This window comes from Hakea prostrata, chromosome 3 (genome assembly GCF_041222555.1).
Source record: "Hakea prostrata isolate BN-2017 chromosome 3, UWA_Hpros_2, whole genome shotgun sequence".
Taxonomy (NCBI): Eukaryota; Viridiplantae; Streptophyta; class Magnoliopsida; order Proteales; family Proteaceae; genus Hakea; species Hakea prostrata.
Window position 1 is genome coordinate 42,012,591 of NC_142602.1, and position 15,422 is coordinate 42,028,012.

At 37.3% G+C, this 15,422-nt stretch overlaps 1 protein-coding gene across 5 annotated transcripts in view; it reads left to right on the forward strand.

Moving 5' to 3' along the window:
• Window positions 1-15,056, forward strand: part of KU70 (ATP-dependent DNA helicase 2 subunit Ku70-like protein) — a 117,388-nt gene extending 102,332 nt beyond the window's left edge. For all 5 annotated transcript variants that reach the window (XM_089150427.1, XM_089150429.1, XM_089150430.1 and 2 more), the window contains 5 exons: window positions 4,422-4,514; window positions 4,610-4,730; window positions 7,297-7,399; window positions 13,372-13,564; window positions 13,665-15,056. In XM_089150427.1, the coding sequence (XP_089006553.1) occupies window positions 4,422-4,514; window positions 4,610-4,730; window positions 7,297-7,399; window positions 13,372-13,564; window positions 13,665-13,778 (624 nt within the window). In that variant the 3' untranslated portion in view covers window positions 13,779-15,056. The remainder of the gene's footprint in view (window positions 1-4,421; window positions 4,515-4,609; window positions 4,731-7,296; window positions 7,400-13,371; window positions 13,565-13,664) is intronic.
• The last annotated feature ends 366 nt before the right edge of the window (window positions 15,057-15,422 follow it).

The window sequence follows — 15,422 nt, forward strand, 5'->3', positions numbered from 1 at the left end:
TGTGTCACACTAATAGCTTTGGTACACTCACATGGAACATGAGGAACCTTGGTACTTTCAAAAAATGCCTTTGTTTCCGCTCGACTACACCATTTTGTTGTGGTGTGTATGAGCAACTAGATTGCTGGAAGAATACCCTTAGCGAACATAGAATAGGAATCGTATTTTTTATATACTCCTCAAGGCATTATCCTTATGAAAAATTTTATCAGATGTATTAAATTAAGTAGAAATTTCAGCAAAAGAAATCTGTAATAATCTTTAATACGTCACTCCGACCCGTCATTAAAAATAACCAGGTAAATCTGGAAAAGTCATCTGTAAAAATGATAAAGTACTGAAACCAAAATAGTTAGAAGTATAATAGGGCCCCCAAACCATGTACTAAAGAAAATAAACTTAATACTTCTAGGTTCAATTCTAGCAAGAAAACTTGTTCTATGATGATTACTTAACTCACATGCCTCACACTTTGTTGACTTAACATTTTTGCAATTAGGAACAACCAACTTGAGCCTACTAGGAGAAAGATGTCCCAAACGATAGTGTCAGTCCAATGGTGACACACTGTACACCTTCGCAACAGAAGTATCAAGTTCCGTTAGATAGTAAAGTCCATCTTTCTCAATTCCTCCGCCAATCCTCCTAGTTCTTTTTGGTCGAAAATCCTGAAATTTAAAAACAAATGGAATAAATAATACAAGACAATGTAAGGCTTTATTGAGAATTTTGGAACAAATAAGACAGATAAGATTTACTGAAAATTTTGGAATGGATAAGAAAGAGGAATGGTTCAAATTTGGTAAAGGAGACACTCCAATTACCAACAGTGGAAAACTTTTCATTGTTAGCCATAACAATGGGAGTAGGGTTAGGAAACTTAGAAAATTTTGAAAATAGGGATAAAATACCTGTCATATGGTCGGATGCCCCATAGTCTACAATCCAAGAATCTGAAGCATAAAACTTAGTAGACATACTTGTGTGGGAGAGAATGGAAGTTGATATGCTTTGACTCTGCTCTAACTGTTGTAGGTGCTTTAGGATTTGATTGAGGTCAACATTAGGAGATGAGGAACTTGTAGACACCTTTGGAGCGGACCCTCATGAGATGTCAGTGGTATTTTTCCTTGTGGATGCTGTCATATTAACATAATTTTCTGCCCACACAGGATGGCCATGTTTGTCCCAACAACTATCTTCTGTATGATTTCGTTTGCCATAGTAAGAACACACGTGATTTCCTTTGGATAAATTTGGAGGTGGAGTTCAACCTCCTCCCCTTCCCCTTCCTGGTGATGGATAAGAGCCATGGCCACGGCCAACAACCATTTATGCATCCTCCTTGCTTCCTTGATACTTTTTTGTCCACTAATACGTAACAATCTGTAGAAAGCATTCCCCAAGTAGGGACAATTTCAGATGTCAAAATTTGACTTTTACCTGTCAAAAATTCTGGGCCCAAACCTGCCAGGAATTTTGAAAAACATAGAATTCAGCCCACAGTGTCTTTAAGGTTTCCAAATTCATAGTAAGGGGCTGATGTTGCTGTAATGCTTCCACTAATCCTTTAAACCCCCTTCGATACTCCATCAGCAAGCAACCATTTTGAGAGTAACTAAACATCTGATCATACAGGTCATAAACACTCAAAATATTTTCTTCTTGACCTAAGCAATCACATAAGTCCTCCTGTATCTACTTAGATGTGTCATAAAACATAATGTTAATTGCAATAGGTGAATCAACACTATTCCAAATCCATAACTTAACCACAACATCTTCATGAGTCTACGTTTCATGCGCGGAAGCGGTGGCTACAACCTTCAAGTCAGCCTTGGGACAATCTTCTTTCAAGTACTTTGATTTTCCTTGGGCATTGATAAATGCATACATCACTTTTTCCCAAAGAAAATAATTTTTGGCTCCTTTCAACTTAGTACATGTAATTTGGAAGGGTACTCCTTGGACAAAATTTTCGAAGGATCATCCATTATAGAAGCTTACAACTTTAATTACTGACAATACGAATAACTACAAACATAAAAGACGTAATTGTCTTCTTAGAATTTAATTCATGTGAACATCACAATTACTGTTGCAGCTTTAGGCTGCTGCAGCCACACATGATTCTCACAAAAATAACGCCAAAAAATGGAACTCAGATGGCCATGACCTCAGCAGAATGGCTCTAATGCCATATAACAAACTAGAGACTCCTACTGAGGTTCAGCCGTGAGTTAGAAGATGAAGTTAGAGAACTGAAGAAGAAAAAGAAAAAAGAGAATGACGAGAAGAAGAAACGGTCGAAGGCGATTTTGCAGTAGTAGTTGTCTCTACCCTCTAACCTTTTATTTATAGTTGAAAAGTACAGCACTACAACTGTCCCCAAAAAGATGAAATAATATGAAACTAAATCAACTAGAAAATTACTAACCTTCTAATTTTGTAGAGCACCCAAACTTTCTAATTCTAAGAGCTTGTTCTCCAAGGCAGCACTTTCTAATTTTGTGACAACTTGCTCTCCAAGGCTCCACTCAGCTGTCACAACAGATCCCAATTTTATCTCCTTGTTCCTCCCATAGTATTTAAAATATTATCCTTCTCACCTAGTCTCGATCATTACTTTGCTGGAAGATTCTGGGCGAATCCTCAATTTTAGAGAAATTATCCTAAAAGCTCTAACCCTAAAATCGGGTTCGCATCAACCTCCTACTAAACATATATTTGTTTAAAAGCAATCCAACATGATTTAAGCCATCTAAGAAAAAAAGAGTTTTGGACATACCTTGGTTTTAAGCCTGAAATATCTTCAAAGTAGTAGCAAAGAGGATTTGAGGGCCAAAAATTCGAAATGGTGGGGGAAGTGTGATTTTCTCTCAGGCCAAAGCCACAAAACCTGCGAGTTCTGCGAAATTTCACAGAACTCAATCAAATATATGAGCTTTTTTTTGTAAGAAATGGACCATTTTAGTTGATACCTATCGACTTGGCCATCCTAGTCATAATTTTGATCAAGATGAATCGAAACCTAAGCATAATTTGTCACCCCTTATGTTTAGTCTTGGTTTGGAAAAAACCGAAATTTCAGTCAAAATTTCATCTGCCTTGGTCAAAACTTAAACAGCGAGTAGAATGAAGACGACACATAACTTTCGTCGTGATTGGACAGATAATGATGTGGCAAAACTTGATGAGAAGGATGTTCCACAAAGCGATTGTTGTAGGTTTCTTCGCTTAATCATAACTAAAGGTGATATAGAGTATGTTGTTTTTCGAATCATTAAAATAGGGTTGATGAAGTGAAACGGTGCTTCTGGGGTTTTGTATGATTGACATACTCTTTTAAAGCTAAGAGAAGAATTCTATAGGACCGTCATATGACCAGCTATAATGTGTGGCACAAAGTGTTTGCTATTAAGAAGCATCATATATATAGATTCAATGTACCTAAAATGAAAATGCTAATATGGATGAGTGACAACACTCAAAAGGATGAAGTAAGAAATGATTATATTAGAACTGATTTGTGATTAGCTCTAACAAATGATAAACAACATGAATATCATTTTAGGTGGTATGCAACGTTCAATGGAGGCCTTTAAATGTCCCTATAGGTGTTGAAGGAACTACATGAACTAGGGGCATACCTAAAATAACTTTAGGCGAATTAGTGAGAAGGGATATGCATGGCTTAGACCTTATATCTAGTATGGTCTCAAATAGAGCTCATTGGAATTCAAGGATCCATGTAGCCCACCCCATCTAGTTGGGATAAGGCTACTTCTTGTTGATGTTTTCGTCATTGTTGTCAGAGAAAGCAAAATCTAACAATCGGATGAATGTGAAATTTGATTTATATAAGCCTCATACTAATGCGTTCGGTCTCTCCAAAAGTCAAACAGATCCCGAGAGTGGTATCTTCTGTAATGCTGGCCAATAATATTTGAAAGTAATTGTTGGTTCCAGAACATCACCAAGTAGTGGGGTTTCTCAACTACTTGCCCAGTTTATTTATTTCTCAACTCACTCGTGGATAATTTAGGCATTCAACGGACATTCCATCCTTCTCATACGCGAACCATCTTCAGCACCACATACTGAGATTTATGCATGGTTCAGGAATTTGCCTATATCCACCGAGGAACGCCATTACTGAGCTTTGCATCTTGTTCAATAATTGTTCACAGCAAGTCACCAGAACCCTACAACCCATTAGCCACTAACCCTGCTTATGCCCTTGCTACAACAAAGCCTAGTCTTTCTTTTGTATCAGGAAAGTGGAATATCGAGCTGAAAATCAGAAGTGTTTGGAAGATTAATCATATTACTTGTTGATTCTTTTTAGTAGTTAAATTTCATTCACAATTTAAATGTCTCTATTGTCTAATAGAATGTGTTAACCTTCATTAATTGCACAGGATGAGATAGCTAGTTCCATTGGTCAAGTTGAGCCACCTGGAATGCACATGATTTATCTTCCATACTCTGATGACATTAGGCAGATTGAGGAGGTAAGATTCGTGCATCTTTTTTTTTCCTTTCTTTTTTGATTATGTTTGTTTCTTTAAAATATTAGCTACATTATGAAGTTTGTTACTTGTTGCAGCTTCACATGAACATCAATTCCATGACACCTCGAGCTACAGATGATCAATTAATAAAAGCCACCACTCTATTGAGACGGGTAGATTTGAAAGATTTTTCGGTTTGTCAATTTGCAAATCCAGGTAGAATTCTAGTTTTCTTCCCTATTGTCTGCTTGGTTGGAGAAAGTTTGTTTCTATCCTACATTTTCTTCAGTTCCAAGTTTTAGAAATTTATTTTCCACTTTTACAATGGGTCTGTGAACGCTTAACTTTCTCCTCATGTATATGCAACTAATTTGACCTTGAAGAGCTAATAAGTAACAGGTGACGGGGGCTAAAAAGATAGAGGCTTTTCTCCAGATGTCAATTGCCAATAACCCACTGAAAATGGAGCCCAAAAATCCAGCCCCTAAAAAGCTTCATAAAGCTGGCTGAATTACCCCAGGGGTATTTTGATCATGTTGAGTCGTGATAGAATCCTCTAGATCCAAGGGTCATGGATCTACTTTTGTTTTCCTATTTGGGTTAGTCAATTTTGAATCATGAAGTGTCCAAGTCCTTAGAAGTTAGTTAGTTGGGATAAGATAAGATTCTTTATCCAAAAGGATTCTTATCTTTAGAGGTTGTTTTTATTTGGAAGTTGTTTAGTGTCTTTACAAAATTCCAATCTAAGGGTTGAGGTCTTGTAGTAATTTGATTCCATTTTGCGTGTTTTGGTCAAGGGTTGGAGACCTTATCTATTACGGATTCCCAGCCCCAGTCAGTTTTATTTTTAGGCTATAAATAGCCTCTTCTTGCATTGTAATTTTCATAATTGATCGATGAATAAATTTTGACTTTGAAGAATTGGCTTTGAGAGGAAGTCGTGGGATCCCTGGTGGGTGACCTGTGGCTGCGTTTTTGATAGTGTTCTGCAATTTTTCATTCTCTTCTTCTTCAAGTATTCCAACAGCAGTTCCAGCAAGTCCCTTCAGTTTACAAGTAAGTCCAGAACCTCCCCACCTTCCCTAAGCCATCACACCATACCCCTCCCCCTCTTTCCTACCTACGGCTACCCTGGAGACCCACCCTTGCGGCCTCCTTTTCCCAGCCCCTTAAACCCTCCCTTTTCACTCCAGTTAGGTCACCAATCATTGGAACTTATACCTGCAAATTAATTTTTAGAATTAGGCCTTGTTTTCTAAGTTTCTAAATTCTACACTTGTCTTCGTCTTTAAGAAATTCTGCAGAATTTTAACTTCCATAAACCCTAAGTTCTGAAGTTTAGATCTGAACCTTCTCCTGCAATGGAGTTTGAGAACCCCTAGAGTACCCTAAAACCCTAAACATCCTTCCCCTTTTGCTGGAAATCCTGGGCAGCCCTAGGAATCTGGAAAAATTAGCAAACTACCCCTAATCCTAGATTCGGGGTTTCATCACCCACTACATCACCAGATATTGAAAGATACAAGAAGGATAGAAAGTGACATAACAATTCAGGAACTTGGTTAGATCTTGAAGCTATGGTTTTTTTATCTGTTAGTGTGGAGATTCCTCCCTGCTACTACTGGCATTATTTGGAAAGTGTCTTTGATGCAACTATACTTGAGGATTTTGTTCATCTTTAATATCGCCAATTGTTCTCAATATTGGATGGTTTGTTTGACATGATCTCTTAGGCGAAGTACTCTTAGTGTTTATTGGTGTCTGCTATTGCTACACGGTTCAAGACTGATGCTACCTTTCAAGTTTATTATTACTGTCCAAGCAGCAGTTTTCTTTGCGTATACTCCAGCTTGAGGAGAAGTGTTGAGAATTTGTGCAGCCTTGACGTGCAAGGATTGTGGCTGCTGCCTTGGTGTTCAAGTTATTGAGTTTCTAATTTTAGAGATGGTGACTTGGTTCACAAGTTTTGGAGAATTTGAGTTATATAATTTGCTTTCTTGGAAAAGGTTCCTTGGTGATCAAGGTCTAGGAGAATTAGAATGAATACTTTCTATTTTTAGCATAGTTTCTATTTTCAAGTTCTTTCTAATTTCATGTATGTTCCATTTGGTTCTTTCTATTTTGGACATATTCATGAGTCCATGAGATGTATTTATTAATTCCTTTTATAGAGGGCAAGATGGCTTGCTTTTCAAGTTTTAATTTTGACTATTGAGAGCTGAAAATAAGAGGCTGCAATTCTAGGAGTTCTATGCTAGAATCGAAGCCCATTGTTGCTGCTTTTTCACCTCTTTTTCTTACTTCTTACTCTCTAATTCTTCTTTCTTTCCTGCGGCTGCACATCAGTAGGAGACCTTCCCCCTCCCCTTTATCCCTAAGAAATCGAATCCGAATTATAATATTTCCCTTAATTTTACATTCTGGCAGTTTTGAAACAACTAGAGCTCTATCCGATCCATCTTAGTAAAAAAAAATGTATTTTTGACCATTAATGTGTTGATAAAAATGTCAAGTTGACTCCCTTTTAAATATATCTTTGCTTAGATTCTCTTAACCTTAGCTCATGGATTACTTGATTATTGTAGATCAGATAATTTCAAAGAATGGAAGATTTTATTAGAAAAAACAGTCAAAATATGGCCCCACTTATGTTCAGTCTTGAATAATTCTATTACTCATATTCATCAAAAGAAAATTGTAGAACTCACTTAAATTCTCCAAACTACAAGCTGTTTTAGTTTCCTAGACTCTAATTTTCTGTTTCACATGATAATTTTTGCAGCCCTGCAGAGGCACTATGCTGTATTAGAAGCCCTGGCTCTTGACGAAGATGAAATGCCAGAGATTAAAGATGAAACTCTTCCTGATGAAGAGGGCATGGCTAGGTAATCAAACAAGAATGTGGTATTCTATCTGTATCTGGCATCTTTTCCAAAGTGATAACCATGTCTTTTGACAAAAAATTATAACAAAAGAATAATCATTGTTATCAGACTTAAATCTGATAACTGGGTAATGCAATATCATTTGGTTAGCTTGACTGCCATGCTGAGTTTGGAGGCCCAAACTCTAAAAAGACCGTTCCAATGGTTTTTAGTCCAAAATAGTAAGACTTTTTTTAATTTACTTTAGTATTTTTAATACTATGCAGCTGACCTGGAGTGTTGCTACTGAAAAATGTGTGGGTTCAAAAAGAATTTCCTTTACACTAGGCTGGTCCTATACCATATAATTGTTGGTCTACTCTTTCTAACTCAAATTTCAGTTTTTTGCTGAGGGCTGCAAACAGATGAAAATTGCAGCTCCCTTGGTCCCTCAACACTTATCAGTGCCAAGATTGTTAGATGGCAGGAATTCATCTGATTCCTGCTGGTTTTTTCATTTTGTAGACAGCCACAATTTTTTGATACTTGATGAGTCATCTGATGGGAGGCCAAATAATATGCTAGTGTAAATTAATGCAACAAACACAACAGTAATGGATCAATTATTCAACAAACAAACCACAATAGATACAAAAATTTTAAACATAGAAAAACTCGCAAGGGAAAAAACCACGAGACTGTTATCAGAGTCCACCCAAACTTCCACTATCACTAAATGATAACAATAACGGGGATACAATCAAGATTCAATCTCTAGATAACACTAGAAGAACACAAAGTCACAACCACATCATCAAAGAAATGGAAATCTAAGAGAATGGAGAAAAGTCATCAGAGAGACTTCTCGTGAACTGTGGTAGAATGATATTTTGACCGTTGAATGTGAAGAGCTAGGTGCCATGACCATTCCCTTCAAGCTTCACCTCATTCCGGCAACGTTTCACCATCGGATTCACTAGAGAAAACTAGGAAAACCTCACTTTATTCTTCCTCTCGTTTCTGCTCTCTCTCTCTCCTCTTTCTGCGTTTTTTCTTTATGTTGTGCGGCAGCAGCTGCTTTTCAAAAACCCTATTGTTTTTTTATTCTTTTTTAAAACCTAGGCCCCCACATATGGTTAATGGACCGGACCCAACAAATCTCTCCCTTTGTGCCCATGAGGGAGGAAGCCACAACTTGACTCCTTACTTGGAATCCATGTGTGCAAGCTCCTTGCACACCTTAAATTTTTCTCGAGTAACAATCTTTGTTAACATATTAGATTCATTCTTTGTTAACATATTAGATTCATTCTTATCTAAATGAATTTTCACAATCTTCAACAACACATTTTCCACCACATCACGCAACCAATGATATCTTGCATCATGTGCTTTGTGCGAGAGTAATATGTAAAGTTCTTGCTCAAGTTTATAGAACTCATACTATCACGATAGACCACATACTTGTCTTGTTTCAAACCCAATTATTGGAGAAATCTTTTCAACCACAACATTTCTTTCCCTGCTTCTGCAATGGCAATGTATTCACCCTCGGTTGTAGACAAAACCATACATTTTTGTAGTTTGGACTACCAAGAGACAGCTCCCCTTGCAAAAGTAAACAAATACCTAAAAGTTGACTTTTTACAATCAAGGTCACCCTCCATGTCAGAATTAGTATACCCTTCCAATACTGGATCTAAACCTCCAAAACATAAACACAATTTGGAACTTCCTCTCAAATATATAAAGATCCACTTCACAGCTTCCCAATGATCTCTCCCTGGATTATCAAGAAACCTGCTCACAACATTAATTGCCTATGCAATATCTGGTCTAGTCTAGACCATGGCATACATAAGACTACCAATTGCAGATGAGTAAGGAATATTTAGCAGGTAAATGAACATGACTACTTACTCAGCTTAAAGTGGCTGGCAAGAGGTGTGCTTACAGGCTGAGCACCCTGCATGTTGAACCTTTCAAGCACCTGTTCAACATATTTTTCTTATAACAACCATAGCTTCCTAGCCTTCCTATCACGAACAATCTGCATGCCAAATATTTGTTTGGCTAGTCCTAAGTCCTTCAATCAAAGGACTTGAACAACTATTCTTTTGACTTCTTAATCATATTTGCATCTTGCCCAATGACCAACATGTCATCAACATAAAGGAGAAGAACAATGAACTTACCATCTGAAATTTTTTTGAAGTATACACAAGGATCTGCTTAAGTCCTCTTATACCCAATAGTCACCATAAGTGAGTCAAACTTTTTGTACCACACGCCTTGGTGCCTGCTTCAGTCCATAAAGAATCTTCTTTAACTTGCATACTAAGTGCTCCTTCCCTTTCACTTCAAACCTTTCTGGTTGCATTATATAAATTTCTTCATTTAAGTCACCATAAAGAAATGCAGTTTTCACATCTAACTGCTCAAGCTCAAGATCCATGCTAGTTGCTAAGCCTAAAATGACTCGAATGGATGCCAATTTTACAATAGAAGAGAATATCTCTTCAAAGTCAATGCCCTTCTTCTATCCAAACCCTTTCACCACCAAATGAGCTTTGTGCTTCATTAGCTTCCCAAATGCATCTCTCTTTATCTTGAATATCCATTTGTTCTTCAATGTTTTTCTGCCTTTAGGAAGTTTTACCAACTCATAAGTATGATTCTTATGCAAGGAACTCATATCTTCTTGCATAGCGTTCATCCAACTAATTTTATCATTATGGATCACTACTTCCTAAAAGCTTTCTAGCTCCCCCTCATCAGTAAGAAGAATATACTCATAAGTGGAATACCTTTGTGTTGGTCTACGCTCTCTTGTGGACCGCCTCACTTGAGGTCCTACAACCTCTTCTTGTGGGGGCTGCTCCCCTTGCTCAATATCCTCATGCTCTATAGAATCATTTGTCACAATCTCTAGATCATTATGATGAACATGTTCTTTATGAGTAGGTTCTCCTCCTGAAATGGATGTGGGATCAAACACAACATTATCAACATCAGTAGGCTTCTCAAATTTCTCAAAGTGTAATATTTTCAACTTCACGAAATATTACATCTCTACTTTTAAAAGTCTTCTTCTTTTCTAGATCACATAATCTATACCCAAATTCTTCATTTTCATATCCCAAGAATATGTAAGGAATTGCCTTATCATCAAGCTTTGATCTTTGCTCCTTTGGTATATGTGCAAATGCCATGCAACCAAACACCTTCAGATGAGAATTGGAGGCTTCCTTCCCTCTCCACAGATAACAAGTAATGATGGTTGCTTCTTCCCAAAATGGTTTTGGCAACATAAGCATCTTCAACATGCATCTCATTTTCTCAACAATAGTCCGGTTGTATCTCTCTGCTACCCTATTGTATTGAGGGCTTCTAGGAACTGTTTTCTTATATCTAATGTCGTATCTAAAACAATAGCTCTTAAACTCTTTTGATGTGTACTCTCCTCTATTATCAGTGCAGAGACACTTCAAAAATTTTCCTGTTTCTCTTTTGGCCATGACATAGAACTGCTGAAAATAATAGAAATGTCTGGTCTTTGGATTTCAACAAAAACAATCACACCTTTCGTGATGCATCATCAATGAAAATAATAAAATATCTATTACCTCATAATGGTGGAATTCAATTGGACCACAAGTATCATAATATACCAATTCTAATAAATTTAATTTCCTACCATGATGCTTTTGAAATGAAATTGTATGTTGCTTATAAAATAAACAATAATCACAAGGATTTAAAATTATACCTTTGGCAAGAGGAATTAAGGACTTCTTTTCCAGAACCTACAACCCCTTGTCACTTATGTGACCCAATCTCCTATGCTATAGATCAAGTAAGGAATCATCCTCTTTTGCATTGAATCCACCTTCACATATTCTCACTCTTGTCTTGTACAAAGAGAAACAAACATCTCCTCTAGCAACCACCAATGACCCCTTGGTGAGTTTCCATCTTTCATTACTAAAGGTACTCTCAAATCCTTTTCTATCCAAGGCAATCCCCGAGATCAAATTGAAACGCAAATCAAGAACATGTCGTACATCTTCCAAAGTGAGTGTATAGCCCATGTTTGTCACTATACAAACATCATCAATACCCACAATATTACAGACACTAGTGTTCCCCATCTTCACAGTTTCAAAGTCTCTTGCTTTGTATCTAATGAAGGAGTCCCGAGTAGGAGTAGCATGATAAGAAGCTCCTGTGTCAATTGTCCACTCAACGTGATGATCTGATATATGCAAATACTAATCCTCACCAAAAGGAAGAAGAACTAAAGCCTTATCAGATGCTGTAGAGGTGGTGTTATTATTATCTTTTTTCTGACTATTGCCATTATTTTGCTTTCTTTTCCAAATTCTGCAATTTTTTTCATATGCCCCCCTCTTTGCCACAATGGTATCACTTGAATTTTTCTTTTGATTTTGATATGTCTTTTGATTTATCACAACTTTTGGCTTTATCATAACCTTTGTTAAACTTGTCTTTGCTCCTCCCCCTGTTCTCTGTGACAAGTGCCTATGCATTATTTGAACCTATGGACTTCCTTATTGTCTCTTCATTCAATAATGCATTAGTAACCATGTTCATTGATAGTTTACCCCCTGGAGCATAATTGCAAACTGATACAACCAAAGTCTCCCAAAAATCTGATAAGGAACTCAATAACAATAAATCTTGCAACTCATCTTTGAGCTTCAACCTCATTTTGCTCAACTGATTGACTATGCTTTGATATTCATTCAAGTGTTTAGTAACTGAAGTATTTCCCTTCAACTTCATATTAACAAACTTTCTCATTAGAAAAGCTTTATTCCTAGTTGTTATCATCTCATAAGACTCGCTAACTTCTTCCAAAGTTCTTCTACCGATGTCTCATTTACAACATAATAGAAAACACTAATGTCCAACCACTATCGAATCTTACCAACAATTTTCCTATTCAATTTGGTCCACTCAACTTCAAACATATCTGATGGTCAATTAATATCACCTTCAACAGGTTCATATAAGTCTTAACAAAATAGGAGATCTTTCATCATAGGCTTCCAAATCAACCAATTTTATCCATTAAGCTTAACCATAGTACTTGATGTACTTTCCATTTTAATATACACAACTACCAACCAAGCTCTGATACCACTTTGACAGGAGGCCAAACAATATGCTAATGTAAATTAAAGCAACAAAGATAAAATTAATGGATCAAGTATTCAACAAACAAACCACAACATACACACAATAATTTTTAACGTGGAAAAACCTACAAGGGAAAAATCACGAGACTGTTATTGGAGTCCACCCAAACTTCCACCATCACCAAATGATAACAATAATGGGCATACAATCAATATTCCATCTCTAGATAACGCTAGAGGAACACAAAGTCATAACCATGTCATCAAAGAAATGGAAATCTAAGTGAATGGGAAAAAAAAATCATCAGAGAGGCTTCCCGTTATTCTGACCGTTGGATATGAAGAGCTAGGTGCCACGACCATTCCCTTCAAATTTCACCTCATTCTGGCAACGTTTCACTGTCGGATTCACTGGAGAAAACCAGGAAAACCTCACTTTCTTCTTCCTCCTCCTGTTTCTGCTCTCTCTCTCTCTCTCTCTCTCTCTCCTCTTTCTGCGTTTTTTCTTTCTGTTGTGCAGCAGCAGCTGGTTTTCAAAAACCCTATTGCTTTTTTATTCTTTTTGAAAACCTGGGCCCCCACATATGGTTAATGGGCCACCCCCAACATCATCAAGTTCAATTGTCTAGGTCATGGTCAAATAATCTGAAATGCAAAGTAAGTATGGGCTTTCCTGGTTCCTAGGTTTCCTCGTTTATCAAGTTGGCCGAATACAATTTTGATACTTATGCTGTATAATATTGATAACTTTGAGACTTCTCACGTTATTTACTTTCTGAGATAAGTATTTACGAATTATTATTATTATTTTTTAATGTATATGCATGGCAGACCAGGAATAGTTAATGCATTTGAAGAACTCAAGGTTTCTGTATATGGAGAAAACTATGATCAGGAGGAAGCTGATCATCAATCTTCGAAGGCATCTGCAAGTGAGGCATCAAAAAAGCGAAAGAAAGCCACTGATAATGCAATGAAGGAGTGTGCAAATTACAACTGGGAAAAGCTTGCAGACAATGGAGAGGTGAAAGTGGACATAATTCTTAGTTTCTTTTTGTCCTTTATTTAGCCTAAACTTGTTTGTTCAGGTAACTCATGATCTGATACGGAATTCTGTTCTGCAGTTGAAGGATTTGACTAATGTAGAGTTAAAATATTATCTTGCTGCACACAACCTTCCTGTTTCTGGAAAAAAAGAAGCTCTCATCAGCAGGATACTGACTCACATGAGGAAGTAGGTATATTTTTGATCAAATGATCTTGTGAATGGAATTTTTCAAAGCTGCAAGTTGCTAGTAACCCTAGCAAGCAATGAAAGAGCGCGTACAGGTCAGAGGATCTTACCAGGATAGGTTCACCATCAAAGCATTTTTGTATCCCTGATTGTTCAACTCTGGTATGTATCTTGTTGGAATCTTTGCTTGATGATTTATTGATGTAGTGTGACTCATGTTCACATTGACATCAAATCGTTTGTCTTGGACAGAGAAAAGAGATGGAATTACATTAGAATCTCCACCCTGATTTGCATTTGCATTCTGAATGCTATTTACAAAGAGCTTTATCATTGAATCCAATAATAATTTTGATGGAGATTGGAGAAGCTTGGCACCAAGGATTGTCAATACTAAGCGGATTAAGAGTTCTTTGAGGGTATGTTAGGAATTAAAGGAATCCTCTCTTGAGCAAGCGGGAGCCAAGGATTGGGTGGGATTAGGATATTAACCCATACGTATCCATATTGATTGGATAAAGTCGATATGATACATACTGATATCTCTCTTTAATTTTTTGATTGAATGGACATGTACTGGATCCTCTTCTTCGAAGGGCTCTCTGAATGAATGCCTAATGAGTTATGGAAGAATATTATAACCCATGGATTAGGGTGAATCTAATGAAATCAAAACGTTACATGCAGCGCAATTTTGTAACTTTTTAGGACACTCATTGGGAGATTCCTCCATGGAGAAGATCAGGAATTCTTGAATTGCACCAAAATGTATTGACCAATACAATACAGTATTTGATTCAACATATTATATTCGACACCAATATGTTAAACCTTGGGGTGGACCTTGTTTCACAGCCAGCAAGCCAGCCCAACGTGGAAGGCTTAAACCCCAAGACCCACGAGTTTGACCCATGAGGCCAAGAGGATTAGACCATAAGGCTCACAGGCCTAGACTGTTAGCCCATATGGTCTGATCCATAAAGATTCATTGCCTTATCCTCAGATCCCTTTGGGTTCTTTGTTGACCCTGGCACGCAAGCGCATTACATACCCAATTTACGCTACAAACGGGCGTAAATTTTAATCTTCGTGCAAGAGGCATAATAACATCATATTCACAGCGAGGGTCCAAGAACATCGTCGTGTAAAAACTGCTAAGGATAGAGCATATCAAACTTGCGAACATGTCTAGATTTAACACCCAGAGCTGTAGAAAGTTGTTTCTCCGGTGAACTATTTACCAATACAATACTTGTAAATGAACCAGAGCCTACTTGACTCCTACTATAGACATTAGAAACTGAAGTTTATGATTCACTTCTTGGAGATCAGAGGATTCCTTGGACGAAGGAGGCGGCTCAACTCCAGTGAAAAGATACAGAGCCTTGAGTTCCTCTATGCAGGTCGCATTTGGAGTGGCTTTATAACCCACTATCGTCCGCATCGCATCAATTTTCTCCCAAATCTGTTTCTCACCCAGGATCTGCCCAAGAGAAACATGCACAGATGTGAATTGTGTGCTATCAAATTGATCTGTGACACCATTGATGAGAGTGTGAGAGGAAAATGAAGGTAATTGGAATTCAGGAGGACATTCAAATATGTAGAGTTTCAATAAGCATCTTGTCATTTCATGAAGTGTTACATG